The sequence below is a fragment of the Lithobates pipiens genome, unplaced genomic scaffold (genome assembly GCF_037356315.1).
Source record: "Lithobates pipiens isolate NorthernLeopardFrog02 unplaced genomic scaffold, aLitPip1_a1.2 Scaffold_27, whole genome shotgun sequence".
NCBI lineage: Eukaryota > Metazoa > Chordata > Amphibia > Anura > Ranidae > Lithobates > Lithobates pipiens.
Window position 1 is genome coordinate 13,261,147 of NW_027507788.1, and position 22,358 is coordinate 13,283,504.

A 22,358-nucleotide genomic window follows, 5' to 3' on the forward strand; every position below is an offset into this window, starting at 1 on the left:
CCATCTACTTTACATCTCTTTGTACTAATAAACTTTAGTTTAGCAATGAGCAGTGGGGAAGTACTATTTAGATTTTTGTCATGTGCTCCAAATGGGTAAGGTCTGGGACAGACAGGAGACTCCATTGAGCTAAAGAACATGGGGCCACCTCCCTTACAGCAGTAGGGACTGTACCTGTTGGATAATTTTTTTTAGTAGGTCAAGGTCTAGGATAGTTGCAGGGAGCTTTTCTAAACCTCAGCAGCAACTTAAAGTGTTTGTAAAGGCTGCTCCCCCTATAGCCCCCCAATACTCACCTGAGTTCTCTCTTGATCCAGCATGTGCATGAGAGTCTCGGCTTCCCCAGGACTCCCTCTCCTCATTGGCTGAGACAGCCCATTGGCTACCACTGCTTTCAATAGCAGCCAGTGAGCCAATGGGGAGAGATGGGGGGGCCGAACCTCAGCTCTATGTGTCTAATAGGGAGTAGCGAGCAAGCAGCGGTCCCCCCATGGAAAGAGAGGGGGCACTGTTCAAGGGGGAGGAGCCAGGAGCACCAGCGAGAGACCCAAAAAGAAAAGGATCGGGGCTGCTTTATGCAAATTCATTACACAGAGCAGGTAAGTATAACATGTTTGCTATTTCTAAAAAAAATTATATCACTTTAAATACTACACTGCATTTCATCCTCAACTTTCTATTTCATTGACTCCTATGCATTTTACTGGTTGGTGACTTTTTGACGAAATTCAACAAGGGAAAACTCCTAAATGAAGATAATAATTGTTGTGAGAAGTGTAAGATTAACATGACAAAGACAGAATGTACTTTTACTGTGGTTTCCTCAGCCCACCAGCAAGCAGTGGCATCAGGAGGGGGGGGGGGGCTGAGGGGGGCTGGAGCCCTGAGTGGGTCTTGGAAAAGCCCCCGGTCTCAGGCATGCACAGTTCTGTTATTAGCCCCGAGTGCCACCGCCAAGCGGGGACCGATTTGACCCCGAGAGCAGCCGAGTGACATAGCAGGTCCCGTCTTCTGGAGCCTGCAGCGCCTATGATGGACGTACCACTGGTCCAATGCCGGGACCGCAGGATGTGTGACGTCCATCATAGGTGCTGCAGGCTCCAGAAGGCGGGAATTATAATGCGGCCGTCACGTCACTGCGAGAAGATCCCCACTCGGCGCTTGGGCGGGCGGCTCTCTTTTCCTGTCCTGTCCTGTCATGGCTCTTACTCTGGCTGCACATGCTGCCACACACCACGGCTGAGCAGCAGGAGGAGGTCACGTCACCTGAAGTCTGGTCAGGTAGGTCAGTGCATGTCAGTGTGGGTCAGTGTATGTCAGGTAGGTGAATGTATGTCAGGTAGGTCAGTGTGGGTTAGTGTATGTCAGGTAGGTCAGTGTGTGTCAGATAGGTCAGTGCATGTCAGGTAGGTCAGTGTGTGTCAGGTAGGTGAGTGTAATGGTCAGTGTATGTCAATATGTCATGTAGGTCAGTGCTCATCAGGTGGATCAGTGTGCATCAGGTGGGTCAGTGCATGTCAAGTAGGTAGCACCCCCAGTGACGAGCCCGGACTTCGGGCTGAAGCCCCTGATCTTTTTGACCCCTTGCAACGCCCCTGCCAGCAAGGTTTATTTTCAGTACACGTGTTGGGACAGTTGGGGAAGAGAACAGTCCAAAGGATTGGTTACATTTTAAAGAACAATCATTTTTGGTAATCTAGTGTGGTGATGTGTAAATAAGGATAGTTGGTTAGACTTAGGGAAAACAATGAATAATCAAATATTCTGGAATCTAGTTTTATTTCCATAGGACTAAACTGGGTCGGAAGGACAAGGAAGGTGGTTGATCCCAGAGAATAATGGAATATTTGTACCATGAATGCATCTTACAATGTGTTCTATTTACGCTTTATTTTATTTCCATACTTGTTTAACCATTTAAGGAGCACTAAACACAAAAAAATGAACGTCTTATCTCACCTAAGTATCATAATAAAGTTTATATAGGGATGATTTCATTGTAATTTGCATGAGCAATTCTTTAAAAATGTTCTTGAACTACATAGGCTGGGCTGAACAGCGGCTACGATACAGGATACTACACACTTCCCGGATCCCTCGCGATCTCTGTAGCCAATTTATCATCTACAAGCAATGTCAATGTAACCGGACGTTGGGCATTTAAAGTGAACAAATTACATCCAGAAGATACCAATGGAGATATAGGTGAGGATTCACTAACCAGTAACAAATTTTAAGGAAAAGTATTGTACATTTTTGTGCACATGTATTTAAAGTTATTGTTGCACTGATTACATATGTTACTTTTAGCATAATGTTTATATTTTATAAAACAAATCTGAAATTCGAAAAATCCCGAAAATTCTAATCTGAAATAATAACTAACTAATAATTAACTTAACTATTACTAGCTATTAAATTATAGGTATTGGAATTTCCTTTCAAATTTGGCTGTTTGTGAACGTAACGAATACGAATTTATCCGAAGTTACGAATTATTCGAAATAATGAATGCCGCATCTAAACGAATGGAATGTAACAAATGAATAATAATAAGTTACAATTAATTGGCGCATCTAAACGAATGGAACGTAACAAATTAATAATAATAAATTACAATAATAATAATAGTAAAAAACGTTTTTATTATTATTTTTAATATTTTCTATTATTAATTAGTTCCATTCCATTTGTTTAGATGTGACATTCATTATTTCGGATAATTTGTAACTTTGGATACATTTATATTCGTTACGTTCACTAACAGCCAAATTTGAAAGCAAATTCCAATACCTATAATTGTTAGAAATCGTTAAGTTATTATTAGTTAGTTGTTATTTCAGATTTTTGAATTTTCGGGTTTTAAAATTTCTGATTTTTTTTAGAATTACCGAATTTTCGATTTTTTCAGAATTTCTAGATTTCCATTTATTTTCGAATTTACGATTTTATTAGAATTTTTTCAAATTTGCGGGGGGTTTTTTCCGAATTTTTTTAAATTTGCGTTTATTTTTTTCGAATTTACATATTTACGAATGGCGAGTATAACGAATGACCCGAAAAACTAAAAAAAAAAAATGAAACAAAAACGAAAACGAATACATTTTTCGGCAGTGCACATGTCTACTAAGCAAGTTTAAAATATATATATATAAGCTCCATCATCAAAATAATTACAACCCTGTTAATGAAAAAAGGGGTGTGTCATGGGCTACTCCAAAAATTGCCCCAAGACAACAAGGATTGTTGTGGACTATCTCGGTACCCAGGAATTTAGACAAAGTAGATATAACAATATAAATTGAATATTGAAAAAGAACAAAAAATTTGAAACATTGAATACAAAATTGCATAAAATAGTTATTGCATACTAATACAGGTAATACAAAACAAAGAGCAAATAAATCCCACAAGTATATGTGGAGCAAGATGTAGGTCCACAAACATGCTAATAACACATTCTAGGGAAATTTAAAAGACTATCTGTAGAATGCCCGTGTTTCCCCAAAAATAAGACCGGGTCTTAAATTAATTTTGGCTACAAAAAATGCATTAGGGCTTATTTTCGGGCATGTCTTATTTATCTCCTGTCTTCTGTCAGCTTGGGAGTCAGCTAGACAAGTGCATGATGAAACAATTTGTTTCGTTTCATTTTGATTAGTTAATCTAGTTATTTAATTTAGATAAATTTGGTTGATTTGTTCAATTCGTGTTTAGAATACGCATTCCAAATTTGTATTCGTAATTTTCTAATTTTCTTCGAATTTACCGATTTTTTTCAATTTGAAACTATCAAATCGATACATTTTCGAATTGGTCGAAACAAAAATGTTATATTGTTTTCTGTTTTGAATGCAGCAAAGTGAATTAACAAAAGAAAAATCTTCATCAAATGATTACAATGACTCTTTAAATCGCCTGCATTATTTCCAAATGGTACTCTAATAACACAAACAGTCTTTGATTTCAGCAATATGTGTACTGTTAGAATTCGACTGGAGTTCAATGTAAAATTTAATTCAAATTTCAATCTGAAGTTTCCGAAATTCAGATGAATTCCGTTATGTTATTCGGAGCATTCGGTAAAATTTGTTTATATTGTAATTCGGGTATTCGGATATATCCCAATAACAAAAAGTGTGTCCAAATGTTAATTCGGAATGAAAGCTTCACTTTCTAAGGAATACCCAATCGGGTGCAAGGGAAATTAAAAAAAAAAACCCTAAAAGTTAACGATGTAACTATGTAAAAAAACATTGAGGTTGATCTACTAAAGGCAAATAGACTGTGTGCTTTTCAAGTGCAGTTGCGCTCATTTTCTTTAGTAAATGTAATGTGCTATAACGTCACCCTGTAAAGAATATCCAATCAGCTGCAATGAAAAAAAAATAGCTTGCACATGATTGGATATCAGTAGAGCCTTACCACACTTACTAATCTCAGTCTCAGTTACTAAGTGCAAAGTCTATTTGCGTTTTAGCAAATCCACCCATTGTGTGTCTTTTTTAGTCCTTTCCCTTTACCAAAACCAGAATGGGGTAGTTCGGTTAGGAGCCCGCTGTGTGTACAAATGTTTAGGTATGTTTTTTTCTTCGTAGATGATTCTACGGACATTCCCCTGACAACTACACCTGGACCCTTCACCACGCACTCCACAACTCACTCCACAACCAATACCTCTCCTTTCATACTGTCTTCAGGTAACAAACATTTCTGAGCAACTATTCAAATTATTATAAACTAGGCATGGGTATACTAAGAATTTTTTAACTGGTACATGATTGTGATGAATCCTACCCTTTAGCTTCTTTAACAGTTTCAGTGCAACAGTTTCCTTCTATGCGGGAAGCTGACACTATGATGAAAATAGAGGCACTGGTTATAAATGTCTGGTTTAGCAGTGGAATCAAATGCATGGGGAGGATAATGAGGACAACTTGGACAACAATGCAGCAGGTTTGGGTGAATAGATGATGGAGCAGAGTTTTCCATTTTACTCTCATCCAGTACAAATGTATATTTGATGTACAGGTCATGAAACTTTCATCATAGTCCTTTTTTTTATGAATTTCAGAATTTTATTTGGTGTGAAAAGTTTTCCCATGAAGCATCCCAATTAATTCTGCAATATTCCCATAATTACTATAAAATGTTCAGCAAATCCCACAATATAACAACAAACGGATAAAAAAAAAAAATGTAATACCAGTATTTGCCATATTTACCATGGTGGGTGTCAACAACTTTAGAACTTTAGGCAACTTTCCAAATTTTCAATGTTCAAAATTCACATTGTATCTGTGTATTTAGCTGTGGTACTGGAGTCCAGTGTAAAATATCCCTAATGCCTCGTACACACGATCGGATGGGAAATGTGTGGTGACAGGCTGTTGGTGGTAAATCTGACCGTTTGCACGCTCCATCAGACAATTGTTGTCGGATTTTCCACGGACAAATGTTGGCTGGAAGGTTTTCAAATTTTCCGTGAACAAATGTCTGTTGTCGGATTTTCCAAGCGTGTGTACACAAGTCCGTCGGACAAAATTCCAAAGTACAAAAAACGCATGCTCGGAAGCAAGGACGAGTCGGAAACAGACAGTCTTGTAAACGAGTGTTGGTAATGAAGAATTAACATTCTTGACGTGGCAAATTTTGGAATCTCGAAATGCAGCGCACGATTCTCTTCTTCTTTAATGGGGTAATAATAAAGCTGCTTTTCTGATGATACTGATGGAGTTATTGCAAACAACTTTTCAAAGGCTTTTTTTTCTAGTGATATCAAGAATTTTTTATTTTTTTTTGGCAAGTTACCACAACACCATTATCCCGTAGTTTTTAAGATCAAAGATACAACTATGTTGGTGTCCCTTGTCAATTTTACATTGTATTTTATTAAATGTAACTGCCTACTCCCAAACTGTCATTTGAAGTAAAACACATAGCCAAGTATTATTCTACACAATTTTTTTATTGTGCATTAAAAAAAAGAAAACAAATACAATTAGACATGTTATCTGGCAATAGAACTTAACGAAAAAGTGCATTCTATGCATCCAAAAATATAGAAAATATACCAAATCAAATCATTATTCAACCAAAAAAATATTATCAAAGCAATAACTCCAAGGTCAATAATAAATAACATGTTATCTCCTCCTATTCCGCAACATGTCTGGTTGATGAACAGCCGCTCAGAGATGAACTGAAAAGAACAAAATGAAAAGCGCAAAATGAAAGGCGCAAAATGGGGGCGTGACCGGAAGTTGAGGTGGACGGACGTGCCTTTGCTGAGCTCCGCCGAGGCCTCTCAGCATCTTCGTCCATCCTTGTCCACCGGGCGTTTTCTCGCCCCGCCAGACCCTACATCCAGCCGGGGGAACATCTGAGCTCCGGACGGAGCCGTTATTTTCGGCCGCTCCGACGCCGAAATTGATCCCGGGGCTGCGGGCGGCGAGACAGGCCGGTCTCCGCCGCCATCTTGCGGCCTACTCCACACCTGGAGACCTCCGGACGGCAGCTTTCAGGACGCATCCCGAGCCGGATCCCACGGCGCCACTCACCACTGGGCCCACAGGACTCCCCCGCCTGGGACAGGGGACTGATGATCGCCCGTCGGAGGTCAGGAGAGGATCCAGCACTACACCCTGAGAGGTGAGACCCGGCGGCCATCTTGGTACACCCGAGGCCTACAGCAGCTCTCTTGCAAACCCCCTCTGGCAGCTGTCTCGCAAATCCTTTTAGGGAGGACACTGTCCCCAATCTCAGTACAGCCTGCCCCCTACTGGATAGCTGTCGGACCGAACGCCTCTCTAAGTCCTGCACAAGCTCTAGGCCCCACCAGCGGCCATCTTGGTGCACCCAGTTCCTCCTTCTACCCTCCTGAGGCCCACATCTCTCCAATCTGCACCCTGTTTTGTGCCTGGACTCTCCCTGTAACCCATTAGTGCAGTGTTTCCTGGACTCCATCACCGGACTGTCTGCCGCGGATGCGGCCTGGTGAGGCCTAACGAGGCCCAGTGAAGCCTGCCAGTTACCACACCTTCCTGCACCAGCGCCTGGCAGGGGGCCTACTTACTGGAACCTGGACACTACAGCTGCCATCTCATCCCCCCACACTCCAAGATCCCTAGACAGCTGAAGTAGAGGCGGTGATTGTGAGCTCCACGGACTGCAGGTGAGGCACTGTCTTAGCCCAGGGGGCCCTTGCTTTCCCCAGGCCTCACCCTGCTGGGTTCTGGACACTCTCCCCATCCCCACGGCTCCACGGCCCTCTCCCCGACCCGGCCTCCTCCTGGGTTCAGGCTCCCCACAGCCTGACTACCGCCCTAGTGGGTTAGAGCTCCGGCTAAGGCCCCTTCTCCAGGCTACACCTGGCTTGGCCTCCATCATCTCCGCTAGGAGTCTCCGTGGACCATTCCAGGAGCCCCCCCCCCCCTGATCTGGGTGAAATTGTTTGACCATCAAGGCGGACAGCTACGGTCAGTTCACGGGAGTCATCTATTCACCAGTCAGCTCTCCCTACACGGCCTCTTCAACAAGCCCCTAAAGAGACATACCCCCCTTCTCCTGAGTCTTTCATAATTTCAGTTGTTGGAATCAGCGCAAACTAGCAGAACTCATGGGCGACTAACAACGCTGACACCATGTCTTAGTATGGCTTAATATACCGCTCCTTTCCTAAGGGACCCTGCACCGCTTCATAAGCTCTCACATACACAGGGTCATTATCAGCTGCCCCCCGGACCCCTCCGGATACTACATGGGCAAAGTTGGTTTTCAAAAGAATATATATCAAGGCTTTATCCCGCCATCGACCTCCCGTCCTGCACACGTCATGGAGCGATACCTACACAGATCGCAATCTCCAGCCTTACACACGTTGGCGGAACCACTAGAGGCCATCGACCCCCTGCCCTCCACACCTAGTTCTCTTCACAAAGGTGGCTCTACCCAGCAAACAAATCCTGCCGAAGCAATTACGGTAACGGTCCTGGACCTGAAACTACAGACACTCCTACAGGATTTGACACGCAATATAGCTACAGAGGTTGGAAAGCTTGCTCGGGAGCTTAGGGGAGAGATCGACCAGCTTGGAGAGCGTACTGCCACTTTGGAATCTAAATTTGATGAGAATGTGCAATACATGCACGTATTGGAGGACGAAAACGCATTTCTTAAACACACAGTCTCCCAAATACAACTACAACAAGAAGATTTGGAAAATAGAGAACGTCGCTCAAACGTGAGGATTCGTGGAGTCCCTGAAACAGTCAGTGATAAGGAGTTGCGGGTATACTTGCTTGATCTGTTTGTCACTCTGGCTCCGCACATACCAGATATCGATTGGCGTCTAGACAGAGCCCATAGATCTTTGGCCCCTAAACCTCCTCCTGGATCCAATCCAAGGGACATTATAGTCCGTTTCCACTATTATGACAGCAAGGAAGCTTTAACTGCAGCCACACGCAATAAAAATCGCATCGATTTCAAAGGCTCTAAGATCCAGATCTTCAGCGACCTTTCTCCCATCACCTTGGCCAAAAGGCGCAACCTCCGACCAATCACTGCACACCTCCAACTACACCAAATCCCCTACAGATGGGGTTTCCCTTTTCGGCTGTCAGCATCCAAAGATGGCACACAATACTCTATCAGAGAATTGCATGAATGTGAGGCCTTCATTCGCAATTTGGGCCTCCCACCTGTCCCGGAAGAGGACCTCCAACTCCCCCCGCCCGCTCTGGCCCCCAAACCTCTCCAAGCCCCTACGGCAATTTGGACCCCAGTTCGTCTGAGACATCAGAGAGGCTTCTCCACACCGCAACGCCCCAACGTGCCTAAACAACCTGCCTGAAGTTCCGGCGCCTGTCCGAATTGCACCTCCTTACCCTTGGTTTCCAGGAACCTATCGGACCTCTTCAGGAACTCTTCGGGGAACATCCCCCTAACTTTAAATCTCTCCCATTTCTGTAGTGCTCAACGAGCCTCCTCCCCCCCCCCCCCCCGCGGGGCCCCTCCAGCTGGTATTGTACTCCCAGTCGATGGTGGTATGTCTGACCACTGTTCAAATGTTAAGAGTCCGAGGTTAATCATTCTTTGCGGGAGCGGTACATAGTTTACCACTCCAAATGTTTGCTATGTCCCTTTATAGGTCCAAGGTATTCTGCCTTGGCTCCCTGAAGATTTTATATCCTTCAGGCTTTCAAGATACATGTTTTATGTTTTTTGTTTTTTGTCTCTTCATTTTTGTCTCTCTATATTTTACTCAGGTTATTTTTTTCAATTTTTCAAAGTTTTTACCAGGTCCTTTTTTGACCTGTCCTGGTTCTTACATGTCGCTGCAGGTTGTAAACTTGACATACAATTTTATGTTACTAGGAAATGCTGATGTGTATATGCCTCTTCCAGACCTCCTTAGATCAGAGCACTCCAACCACATGTACCAGATTCCAATATCATCTGCTAATTATTCCATGAATGTATTATGGCTCTAAAAATATTTTCCTGTAATGTTAAGGGCTTGAATTCCTTAAGAAAACGCTGGCTAGCCCTGCGGGAATTCAAATCCTCAGGGGCTGATGTGATAATGGTTCAGGAGACGCACTTCCGCCCGAAGGGCTCATTTAAATTTGCCTCCAAGCTGTACCCTACTGTTTTTATGGCCTCCAGCCCATCTGGGAAGGCTGGAGTAGCCATTTTGATTAAACGTTCATGCCCTATACGGATCCTTGCTTCGATCCTAGATCCCCAAGGTCGGTTTATACTCCTGAACTGTTCTCACCTGAACACCTCCTTTACCTTAACTAATATTTATGCCCCTAATAAGGGACAAATTGGCTTCCTCACTAGAGTATTGGATCGGCTGCGCTCCTTCTCTCAGCCTTTCGCAATCATAGGCGGGGATTTCAACATGTGTATGTCCCCTGGTAGGGATAGATTAGCACTCTCTCAACAAACCCCGTCCCTCCAAACTCTTAAACTGTCCACCTCCTTTCGCAAACTAATCCGCTCCCACAATCTCTTTGATGCATGGAGAGTGAAACATCCCACCCATCGCCAATACACCTTTTTCTCCCCCCCACATAAATTGTATTCCCGACTGGACCACTTTCTAATAACTGCACCCTTGCTACCCAATGTGGTATCTTCTGAAATGGAGCCTATCACGTGGTCTGATCACGCTCCCATCACTCTCAATGTGACGCTCCATAACGCATCACCTAAAACTTGCCACTGGAGACTGAATGAGTCTTTATTGCGACATGCTGAAACCAAAGATAGACTGCTCAAGAGATTGGAGGAGTTTTTCCATCTCAATGTAGGCTCCATTTCAGATATTTCTACTGTGTGGGAGGCCCACAAGGCAGTTTTTAGGGGGGAATGCATCTCAGCTGGCTCACGTCTGAAGCGGGACTCTGTTAGGCTGAGGGTGGAGCTTGTGGCCCAGCTGCAGGTCGCGGAGGCGCGGTTACTCCGCTCCCCTACGGTGGATCGCTTGCGTGCAGTGACTACTATTCGCAACCACATTAAGGCTATAGACGCAAAAGACATTTCAAAATCAATGTTATGGTCTAAGCGAAAGTTCTATGAGTTTGCAGACAAACCACATAGGATGCTTGTCCACAAACTTAAGCCCCGGCCCTTTTTATCCATTCCTGATTATATAATGCAATCAGACGGTACACCAACGCACTGCCCTCAGACCATGTCCGGAGTATTCAGAGAATATTATAACAAACTTTACAACTGCCTGAACACGGGCACACAGGATCAGTTCCCACAAGACAGGTTGGACTCCTTCCTATCATCTATTCACCTCCCAAAACTCTCACCAGAGCAACGCTCCTCCTTAAACCAACCTATCTCCAATGACGAACTAGTTGACGTAATTAAACATCTCCCCACACATAAGGCCCCAGGACCAGATGGCCTTCCATACTCCTATTATAAGACGTTCCTAGAATCCCTGTCCCCACACCTGCTGACCCTATTCTCCTCACTGCTCCAGGGCACAATACCACACCCCTCGTTCCTACATGCAGTCATAACCACTATCCCTAAACCAGATAAGGATCCTTCCCTCCCTGACAATTATCGTCCCATAGCCTTATTGAACTCTGATTACAAAATCTTTACCAAGATTCTAGCGAACAGGCTCTCTCTACTGCTGCCAGCGTTGATCCATAGAGATCAGGTGGGTTTCGTTCCCACAAGACATGCGGGGGACAATACCCGCCGCACAATTGACCTTATAGACCTGCTTACTAAAACTAAAAACCCCGCTTTGATACTCAGTTTAGATGCCCAAAAGGCATTTGACCGCCTTAGCTGGCCATTTATGTTTGCGATACTAAACCACTTTGGATTTTCAGGCCCCTTTATTCACGCCCTCCAAGCCCTATACTCGAAGCCCACCTCCCAGGTACAACTCTCCTCCCATCTGTCCCGTCCGTTTTCCCTTAGCAACGGTACGAGACAGGGTTGCCCTCTATCGCCATTGCTCTTTATCCTCAGTCTGGAACCCCTAGCTGCGGCTATACGGGAATGTTCAGATATTAAAGGAGTCTGCCTCCGCAACGCGGAATATAAAATATCCTTATTCGCGGACGATGTCCTCCTAACTCTCACCCACCCGCACACATCCCTACCACACCTTCACCACCTACTATCCACTTTTGGTAGCCTCTCGGGTTTCAAAATTAATGATACTAAAACCGAAGCATTACCTGTAAACATAACCCCGTCCCTCTTATCTTCGCTTCAAAGTAAGTATAATTACCACTGGTGTCCTCACTCACTTAAATACCTGGGGGTTCGCATTACTGCTTCCTATGATACTTTATATAAGGCCAATTTCCCCCCCCTGTTCTCAGAAATTAATCGCTTGCTGACATACTGGACATCTCTCCCCCTATCCCTGTTGGGCCGAATCAATGTCCTTAAAATGTCTATCCTCCCTAAGTTATTATATTTGTTTGAAACTCTACCTGTGGCTATCCCTATGTCACAGTTGAAATCCCTTCAAAGGAGAAGCCTCCGTTTTGTTTGGAATAACGCTTCCCACAGGTTAGCGGGGACAGTGGTCCTGGCTCGGAGGAATAGGGGGGGGCTCGGAGGCCCAGATTTCATTAAATACTATTATGCCACACACCTGAGAGTTCTTACCTCCTGGACCTCCCGGAAGGCCCCAAATAGATGGTCAGAAATAGAAATGAGTGTTACAGCCCCGGTACATCCTTGCTATATGCTTTGGCCTTCTACTGCCCTTCATATGCCCCAATTACGGCACATATGCCTAGCTCCCATGTTGTTCACGTTGAATATCTGGAAAAGGTGCAATGACCACTTTTCCCTATCCTCACCGTGCCCACCGCTTTTAAATATCCTATTTAACCCAGACATCCCAGATAGCCTGTCCTATGATCGTATGCTACCATGGACCCAAGCGGGACTCTTTCAACTCCGACACTTTGTTAACCCGACGACACGCCATTTATTGACTTTTCCCACCTTGCAAAAGCAACACCAGATCCCCAAAGGCTTCTACATTCATACTTACAGATCAGACACTTTTTCTCTATCAGGTCCCCCTCTCTGACTCTGGACAAACCCACAGACTTTGAGAGCCTATGTGCTAAGGGTCCTTACGAACCCAGACTGATCTCTACTATTTACACGATATTACATGACGCCATACCTATGACGGTGAACACCCACCACTACATGAGGAAATGGTCTCAGATTCTACAACACGATATTTCCCTGGTGGACTGGGGGAACATATGGGAGCACACTTCCAGAATATCTCGATGTGTGACCCACAAGGAAACTGCTTACAAAGTTCTAATGCACTGGTATAGGACTCCAGATATTCTACATGCCCGTAACAGGTTAATTTCGAAACAATGCTGGAGATGTGGTGTGGAAGTCGGCTCTCACTACCATATTTTTTGGGACTGCCCCCTAGTCCACCAGTTCTGGCTCCAAGTCCAAAATCTGTTAGAAACACTGGCTGGCACTCCTATTCCCCTGACGCCCATGCATTATCTGCTAGGCCTCCCTTTCTCTGGTATTTCTAAGGCCTTGCGCAGATTGTTGTCCTTTATCTTATTGGCTGCTAAAAGGGTCATACCCAGGTTATGGTTGTCCACCTCTCCACCTACACTTCCGCAATTGATCACCACTGTAGCTGACATACGCAGAATGGAACACTTGACGGCCGTAGTGGAGGATAAGATGCAGAAATTTTCTAAAATTTGGTCAACATGGGATGAGTCTACATATGGTTCTGATAGGATTGCTCCTACTTAGATAAACCTGGATACATACATGTCCCCGAGAGAAGGTCTGAAATCTATTTTTTATTTTTTCCTTAAAGCTCTCTTTGATGTTACATAGTCTGTTTACAGATTCTGTCTATAACCCCCTTAAAGATACGGTGGAAGATCACTACTTTAATCACATCGCTATGCCTTTATATGTTTAGATTTTGTATGCCTTGTAATCAAAGTATACCTGCATTCTTGATACGTTAATATTCATATCTCATGTATATTTTCTTCTGTATGATGTTGAAAATTTAAAATAAACAATTACAAAAAAAAAGAAAGGCGCAAAATGAAAAGCGCTAAATGAAAAACGCAAAATGAAAAGCGTAAAATGAAAAGTACAAATCAACACTCACCAAACTTCTACTAACACAAAATTAGCAGAAGGAGCCCAAAGGGTGGTGCTAAAGAGCTGAAAGACCACGTAGTACATCACTATGTTCGTGTTTGTTGGCGGACAATTCCTTGCCGTTTCTATGCAAGAAAAGTTTGGGCCAACGCCCTTCGGACAAAAGTCCACCGTTTTGTTGGCCAAAAATCTGATCGTGTGTACGAGGCTTTACTGTATGTAAAATTTTACTTTTAATATTTTTGTTGAAGTTTTCCAAAAGAGAGCAAACAAACAAAACAAGTAAAGACATGTATTACAACAGTAACAAAATGTGAGTCACAAATCCCCAAAGGAGCACGTAAGGTAAAAACAAATACAGCAGACATCGATAATTTTTTATGCCCTGAGAGCCAACCATGAAATTATTCTATTTGAACTAGAGGGGTCAGGAACATTTCTAAATTGTCAGTCTTTCTCGGTGATAAGACTGTGGTCCCTGAAAGGTGTAAGGGTAAGGGCAAGGAATTAGTGGAGGTCCACCCTAATCATGCCTAAACTGAAATAACTACAGCTGATCTTGATGACTAGGTGAAACATCAGAATAAATCAGATAACACCATTCAGAAATCTTAAATATAGACAGTACTGTGCAATCAATGACTAACAAGAATAGAACAAAAAGAACCCTAAACAATTTAAAGTCTATGGGGGGTAGGGTCTAACAAGGACAAGAACAACCTAGAAGAGAGAGTTTCATCCCATTATCAAAGTAGGAAAAGTCAGACAGAGATTTATGCTTGTCTTAGCCCTTGTACACACGGTCGGAGATTCCAACAACCAAATCCGTCAGAGTAATTCCAACGGATTAATTCCGGAAGAGGTCCGGAAGTGATGTTACATACACACGGTCGGACTAAGTTGTCGGAAAATCCGATTGTACATAACTTGATGACGTTATTTCTTTACGACGGGACTACGTTCAGGCTAGTAGCCAATAGCTTTGGTCTAGGAATTTGATCTGAGCATGCGTGGCACTTTGTCTGTCGGAGTAGGCTACACATGATCGGAGTATGTCCAATAGGAGCATTTTGTCGGAAAATTTTACCGGCAAGTTGGAAAACTTGGTCCGATAGGAAACATTCCGTTGGAATCTCCAACCGTGTGTACAAGGGCTAAGGCTGAGTTCATACTGGCATTAAGAGGAGGCGTTTGAGAGGCATTAAAAAGGCTCCTCAAATGCCTATGCACAAGATACAATAGACAGCACATAGTGCTGTTCACACTAAACGTTAGCGTTGCATCGCTTCAAAATTTAAGCCTCATGTTGAGTCAGGAGGCGTTGGAAGCCTTTCAACGTCTCCCATTTAAGTCTATGGTAACCCTCGCAAATGCTCTGGCAGGCAGTTGCAGAGCAGTTGTGGGGCGTTACTTTATTGTAATAGAATAGGCATTTGTGGAGCAGTTTTAACGCTCGCCAAATGCTTCAAAACTGCCCATAGGGCATTTGGGGAGCATTTTTAACTCCTCATTAATTCTTGTGAAAATGCCTGCCTAATGCCCATACTAAAGCTCATTGACGCCTGTCCGACGCCCATACTAACGCCATACAAATGCTATAGGAGCGTTTGTTGAGAGTTATAAATTTAGTCAAGTGTGAACAAGCCTTTAGAGGAACAAAAAGGACCCCCACATCTCAAGTAAGGCCAGTATAATCTGAGATGTAGGACCCCAATGTGACCCCCAAGACCCACAACAATAATAATGCAGAAGGGTTGTAACCCTTGGTAGACCATATTGTAAATGCAAATAAATATACCACGCTAAATTCCACAAATATAGAATAAATATCACATTTGTGTGACTTTAAATTGAAAAGATTGCTAGAAAGTCCCATAAGTGCTCTACAGAGTGAATGTGATTCCGTACTTGATAAGCGCTTGATAAGTGCTCACAAGACGGTGCCCCCACATAGATGTGAACTCACCCCTCCAAATGGACCAACTATTTCTAGATTGGTCCATCATGCATGTGGGGTAGTGCCCATGGATTCTCTGTGGGCTGGCGTGGTTTAGGATGACTGTTCCTCATATAAATTAATATGATAAAGAAAGCTTCATTCCTCTATGTAGTAGCGTTTGGGGCAGATGTTCCTGATGTAAACAGACATGACAGAGAAAGCCTCATTGCGCAGCAACGTTATAAAAAATTTATTCCAGATAAAAAATACATCACAATTAAACTCACATATAAGGGCGCCTAAAAGCCTGGCACCCGGTGTGAACAGCAGGTAAGTTCCTAGGAAATGTTCCCATAGGGAGTGGTAAGCCGCCTCTGCGATGTACTGTTCGATTTCCGGGACCAGAAGCCTGTCGCGATGCCGTGATGTAGCGATGACATGGACCAACCTCTACGCGTTTCAGCCAATCAAATGAGCCGTCTTCAGAAAGTTCCACAACGAAAGTCATTTTCTAGCAAAAACAAATCTCAAAAAGAGGCTCTGTCCTTAAGTGGTTAATATACAAAACATTTCCTAAATTGCTTTCATAGTAAAGCTTTGCTTTACCCTTTGCATATCCTGCTGTAATAATTTTTTTACCACATATTTCTTGTGCACAATGTCAAAAAAATATTGACATTTACATGCTTTGATATAGTTTGTTCATTAACTAAGCTTTATAAAGTAGCAGTTATTGTGCTTGCAACAGAAAAAAAAAATTCCTGACATTCTAATGCTTTGATGTCTTGCATATAATGGGTAGGTGTGAGTATTGGTTTACGTCAAGGGAAACTCCATGCAAAAAGCACATTACACAGAGGCACATTACACAGAGGCACAGTACATACTGTATATGGGAGCTACTTTATCTATCAAAGGATTTCTAGTTATCTGATCCTGATATTTACACAGCTCTGCCCTGTAAAGCTCCACTTGGATTTTTTTTTTCTTGTAAAGAAGCAGCAGATCGATAAGCTCATTTCTCTGTAGCTGCATTCCCTTATTAGCATACGAGCACTGCAGCACAACTGATTGGATCATTGGGCTGCTTCTCCCTCCACCATTCTGAGTTGTACAGAGATTGCAGTAGGCTGATTTCCAATCTAAAACCAGGTTCTCTCCCTGCTGGTATTAATAATAAAATAAATACATGTAATGATTTACAGACGTTTTATAAGCATTTGAACGCATTGTAAAGTATTTTCTCCCACCCTTTACATCAACGTGCAGTGGTTTCCATCTTTTCATATGATTTTGATGGTGATGGATATAAGGGATTTTATTTTCTTTACTTCAGATCGTCTCTATCCATATGGACCGGCTCTGGACATTATCAACCCAAAAATAGATGACGGAGGATCTCCAATAATATATCTTACCAGAAACATCCCACTTTTTGGGGGATATTACTCTTACCTCTATGTGAGTATATTGCTGGAAAAAAATCTCTTTCTACATTTCATACATTTTTTTTAATTGTAAAACGTGTTATTTAATATATATATATATATATATATATATATATATATATATATATATATATATATATTTTTTTTTTTTTAGATTAGACTTTATCAAAATAATCTATTTTTCCAAGAATTGTTGAGTTTTAACACAATCTTTCTACATTTCATACATATTTTTTAATTGTAAAATGTGTTATTTAATATATTGTGTGTGTGTGTATATATATATATATATATATATATATATATATATATATATATATATATATATATATATATATATATATATATATATATATATATATATATACATATATATATAGATAATTTTTCTAAATTAGACTCTATCAAAAGAATCTATTTTTCCAAGAATTGTTGAGTTTTAACACAAGTTAGTTTTAACACAATCTTTCTACATTTCATACATATTTTTTAATTGTAAAAAGTGTTATTTTATATATCTATGCAATATATTAAATATCAATTAGACTTTATCAAAATAATTTTTCCAAGAATTGTTGCGTTTTATCACAAGAATACAGTAAAGAATATCACTGATGTGAAATCATTTAAAGGGTACAATGCAATGGTGGCCTGTAATGCAGGGCACATGGGTGCCGCCCTCTCTATGCATGCATTCGGTTTCATAATCTACATGCGGGGCGCCGGACACATGGATTCCAATGTGTTGTTTTTTTGTTTTGTTTTTTATGTTTTTTTTTTTTTGGGGGGGGGGGGTTTAAGCATGTGATTAGAGTCAGAGGCTGTAATAGGCTTCAAAAAAGGGTGGGATCGGGGGGCAGAGCACCGCGCCTCTGAGCCCACCCAGTTGTGTGACAATAGCGTATGAATATCCTCTATTGTCACACTGACTCTCCTCCCAGCCAATCAAGAAGTGGGTCTTGAGACCCGTTTCCTGTTTGGCTGAAAGGAGAAGCAATGCTATCGGCCTAGGAGGAGGAGGGAGGAGATGCACGGCCATCATGAAGAGACGCAGGAGAAGCCGCCACTCCTCACCCGGAGGGAAGTGCTGCCATAGATGGGAAAAGTGCAGGGCTGACCGACCCACGAGGGGACGGGGGTGCAGGTGACCAGACTGACCAGGGGTGCATTGTTTCCCCCCCAAAAAAGAAAAAAAAAAACACCAGCCACCACTGTATACAATTTATCCAGAAATACTAAAAACATGACAGGGAACATGGAAATTTCTTGAACTGCCAAGAGGCGAGAGAAATACAATATTGCAAGAAAATTGCAGCAATCATTACATAAATACGTAAATATTGAGATTTTAAAGTAATATACTAGTCGTAGAAAGAAGGATGTAATTACATACCATATCTAAAGAATTTATGTTCAAAGGTTGTGCACTCATCACCCTCTTTTAACAAATTAGTTAGCATTCCCGATAAAGTCTACATTGCAGAAATATGATTTTTTTCCCCCCTCAATCTTCACAGGTGAATAATAATGGTCTGTTATCATTTGACTCACCAATCAGTCAATATACACCACAAGCTCTTCCTGTTGCTTTTGGAAACCCATTCCTGGCTATCTTCTGGGCTGATGTAGATAACAGATTAGTGGGTGATGTATATTACCGTGAGACCACCGATCCAGTTCTTCTGTCCCGGGCCACCACCGATGTCAGAACTTACTTCCATGCTGTGAATTTCACGGCTCAGTGGGTGTTTGTAGCCACATGGCACCAAGTGGCATATTATGGATCTTCAACATACAAGGTATATCTATTACCATGATGTCTTTTTAAGCTGCAACAATGGCTGTTTTCTAATTTTTCGTTTTGAACAATCATTTTTTGTATTTTCAGGTGAACACATTTCAGGCTGTCCTGAGCACAGATGGCAATCAGACCTTCCTTCTGTACAATTATGGAGATATTCAGTGGCCGAGTATGAATTGGAATGGTTACTCCCGGGACGGACCTTTAGCTTTGGTGAGCAGATCTCTTTATTCCTGAAGTTTTTTCGATTTCACTCAGGAATTTGAAAGATGTGTAATTTCATGAGCTAAGCACTATGAAGAAACACTTCCAAAATGTGATCACATGGCTTTGTTTATCCACTGAACTGTTGTTCACCATACAATTATTAAGATATTAACATTTCTTGGCTCGCTAAAACATAAATGTTTTGTCCTACCTAAGTATCAATAAATAAAGTTTATACAGTGATGATTTCATTGTTATTGGCATAAACAAATCTTTCAAATGTATCTTAAACGGCATAGGCTGGTCTGAACAGCGGCTATGATATAGGATACTACACACTCCCAGGATCCCTCACACTCTCTGTCGCCAATTTATCATCTACAAGCAATGTGAATGTAACCGGACGTTGGGCATTTAAAGTGGACAAATTACATCCAGAAGATGTCAATGGACCTATAGGTGAGGTTAAGACTGCACTTAACTCTGTCTCAGTAAAAAACATATTCTCTAAACTAATTTAAAGGGAAAGTATTGTATATTTTCAGCCCTATAAGATTTTACCCCCTTCCTGACCAGAGCACTTTTAGCAATTCGGCACTGGGTCGCTTTAACTGACAATTGCGCAGTCGAGTCCTTTTTTTCCCCCACAAATAGAGCTTTCCTTTGGTGGTATTTTATTACCTCTGTCTTTTTTATTATTTGCGCTATAAACAAAAAAAAGAGCAACAATTTTGAAAAATATAAATCAAAAAATATAAATCAAAAAATAGCATTATGCATTATTTTTTACTTTTTCCTATAATAAATATCCCCCAAAAATATATTAAAAAAATGATTTTTCCTCAGGCCGATAGGTATTCTACATAATTTTGTTAAAAAAATTGCAATAAGTGTATATTGATTGGTTTGCGCAAAAGTTATAGCGTCTACAAAATAGGGGATAGTTTTATGGCATTTTTATTCGTTTTTTTCTAGTAATGGCGGCGATCTGCGATTTTTATTATGACTGTGACATTATGGCGGACACATCAGACACTTTTGACACTATTTTGGGACCATTGTCATTTATACAGCGATCAGTGCTATAAAAATGCACTGATTACTATGTAAATGACACTGGCAGTGAAGGAGTTAACCACTAGGGGGCGGTGAAGGGGTTAACTGTGACCTAGGGAGTGATTATAACTGTGAGGGGGAGGGGCTTCAACTCACATGACAGCGATCACTGCTCCCAATGACAGGGAGCAGTGGTCTCTGTCATGACACAAGGCAGAACGGGGGAAATGCTTGACTTCACCTATTCTGTGGCTCTGTGACACGATCGCCTGTTGACCAGCAGACATCGAGTCTGCCAGTCCCGCGAGCACGGTCACCCTGTACGCGGCGGGTGGTGTGCCCCCTAGCCCCGCCACTTAAAGGGGACATACAGGTATGCCCATTTGCCCACCGCTGCCATTGCACCAACGTATATCGGCGTACAGCGGTCGGCAAGTGGTTAACAGGATTAATGTCAACAAGCTGATTTACGTTACAAAAGAATTTACTGTATATTTTCATCAAGAGTAAAAATAGGACACATGGCCATTGTTAGCTGAACCATCATAGTGATTACAGTCACATCAACAACACATTCTAATGCCTCATACACACAGATTTTCCGATGGGAAATGTTCAATGTGTGCTCGTTATCGGAAATTCCGACAGTGTGTATGCTCCATCGAACATTTGCTGCTGGAATTTCTGTCAACAAATGTTTGAGAGAGCAGGTTCTCAAATTTTCCGACAGTAAACCTTGTTTGTTGGAAATTCTGAGCATGTGTACACAGTTCCGAGGCACAAAAGTCCACGCATGCTTGAAATCAAGCAGAAGAGCCGCACTGGCTATTGAACTTAATTTTTCTCGGCTCGTCATACGTGTTGTACATCACCGCGTTCTTGCCGATCGGGATTTCCGACAACATATGTGTGACCGTGTGTATGCAAGACAAGTTTGAGCCAACACTCGTCGGAAAAAAATCCACGGCTTTGCTGTCATAATGTCTGATCGTGTGTACGAGGCATTTGAAAACTAAGCTATAAAAAAATAAAAGATTATCTTCAAAATGTTCTCAGAGGACATGTTGTGTGTCTTTCTTGGTCCTTACCCATTTCACCAAAACCAGAATGGGGTAGTTGGGTTAGGAGGCCGCTGTGTCTATAAATGTTTAGTTATGTTTCTTTCTTCCTAGATGATGCTACAGAAAATGAAAATTCTACGGACACTCCACCTGTTCTATCGACAACTACACCTGGACCATTCACCACACACACCACGACTAATACCACTCCTTTCATATTGTCTTCAGGTAACAGAAATGAAAACGAGCAACTATTCAAAGTAGTATAAACTAGCCATGAGGAATCCTTAAAAAAACACAAGAGTCCTGAAGCGCTACAAAAACTGTGGGTCATATAAAGAAATTGTGTATAACAATCCGTGGCTAGTGGAGGATCAAGCCCAATGCAGCTGACAAACACTGGAACAATGCGGAATAAGCAAATAAAAAATATAATACAATGCTCTGTAAGCTAGATCCAGGGTCTGGTTGTCAAAGCAGGCAGTTCAGACCATATGAATGGATAATCAAAAAAACTGTATTACATCATGGTTGAGTCAGATTATAACAAAAGTAAAAGCTGATGCATAAAACGATGGTGTAATTAGATAATGTGATAAACCAACGTTACAACCGGCGACCTCAAAGCTTGGAGGGGTTAACAATCATCCAAAGGGCTCGCTGGTATAGCTTGGGGGGGCGCCAGTCACCATGCTGGGGAAGATGGAAGTCCGGTCCAGGAAGAGGGATCTCAAACGCCACCTTTCTTACCTCTTTCTCTACCGGACTTCCATTTAACTGCACTTTCCATTTCATTATCGCTCTTTATTTTATTCTATTAAATAAACCAACTCATAAAAAAGTAAAGTACTTTATCTTGCTCTTTTAAATTGTTCACTTTTTTGGAAAAGAATATTAAATACTATTTTTTTTTTGCAGGTAAAAGAATGTGCATTTATTATTTTTATTTTTTTTGGAGTCATAAAGAATTGCACCAGTGATCAGCAGATCACTGAGGCCATGTAGGTCTCCAGCAGATCTGCCAGTGTATCTGCTTGTCCATACATCCCGTATGGGTAAGCAGATACAATCTTGCAGGAAGCATGAATGAACTACCATGGCGCTCCACATCGCCGTGGTAGTGCATTGAATATGACAAGCCGACAGACGCAAAAGCTGCCGAACCTCGT

General features: G+C 42.0%; 1 protein-coding gene across 12 annotated transcripts in view; it reads left to right on the forward strand.

Annotated features, from left to right (window-relative positions):
- LOC143933542 (uncharacterized) overlaps window positions 1–22,358 on the forward strand; it is a 297,764-nt gene that overhangs the window by 43,224 nt on the left and 232,182 nt on the right. For 11 of the 12 annotated variants that reach the window (XM_077456460.1, XM_077456458.1, XM_077456465.1 and 8 more), the window contains 7 exons: window positions 2,046–2,205; window positions 4,599–4,700; window positions 16,953–17,077; window positions 18,582–18,863; window positions 18,953–19,078; window positions 19,372–19,531; window positions 21,301–21,417. In XM_077456460.1, the coding sequence (XP_077312586.1) occupies window positions 2,046–2,205; window positions 4,599–4,700; window positions 16,953–17,077; window positions 18,582–18,863; window positions 18,953–19,078; window positions 19,372–19,531; window positions 21,301–21,417 (1,072 nt within the window). The remainder of the gene's footprint in view (window positions 1–2,045; window positions 2,206–4,598; window positions 4,701–16,952; window positions 17,078–18,581; window positions 18,864–18,952; window positions 19,079–19,371; window positions 19,532–21,300; window positions 21,418–22,358) is intronic. The other variant, XM_077456463.1, reaches the window with a different exon arrangement.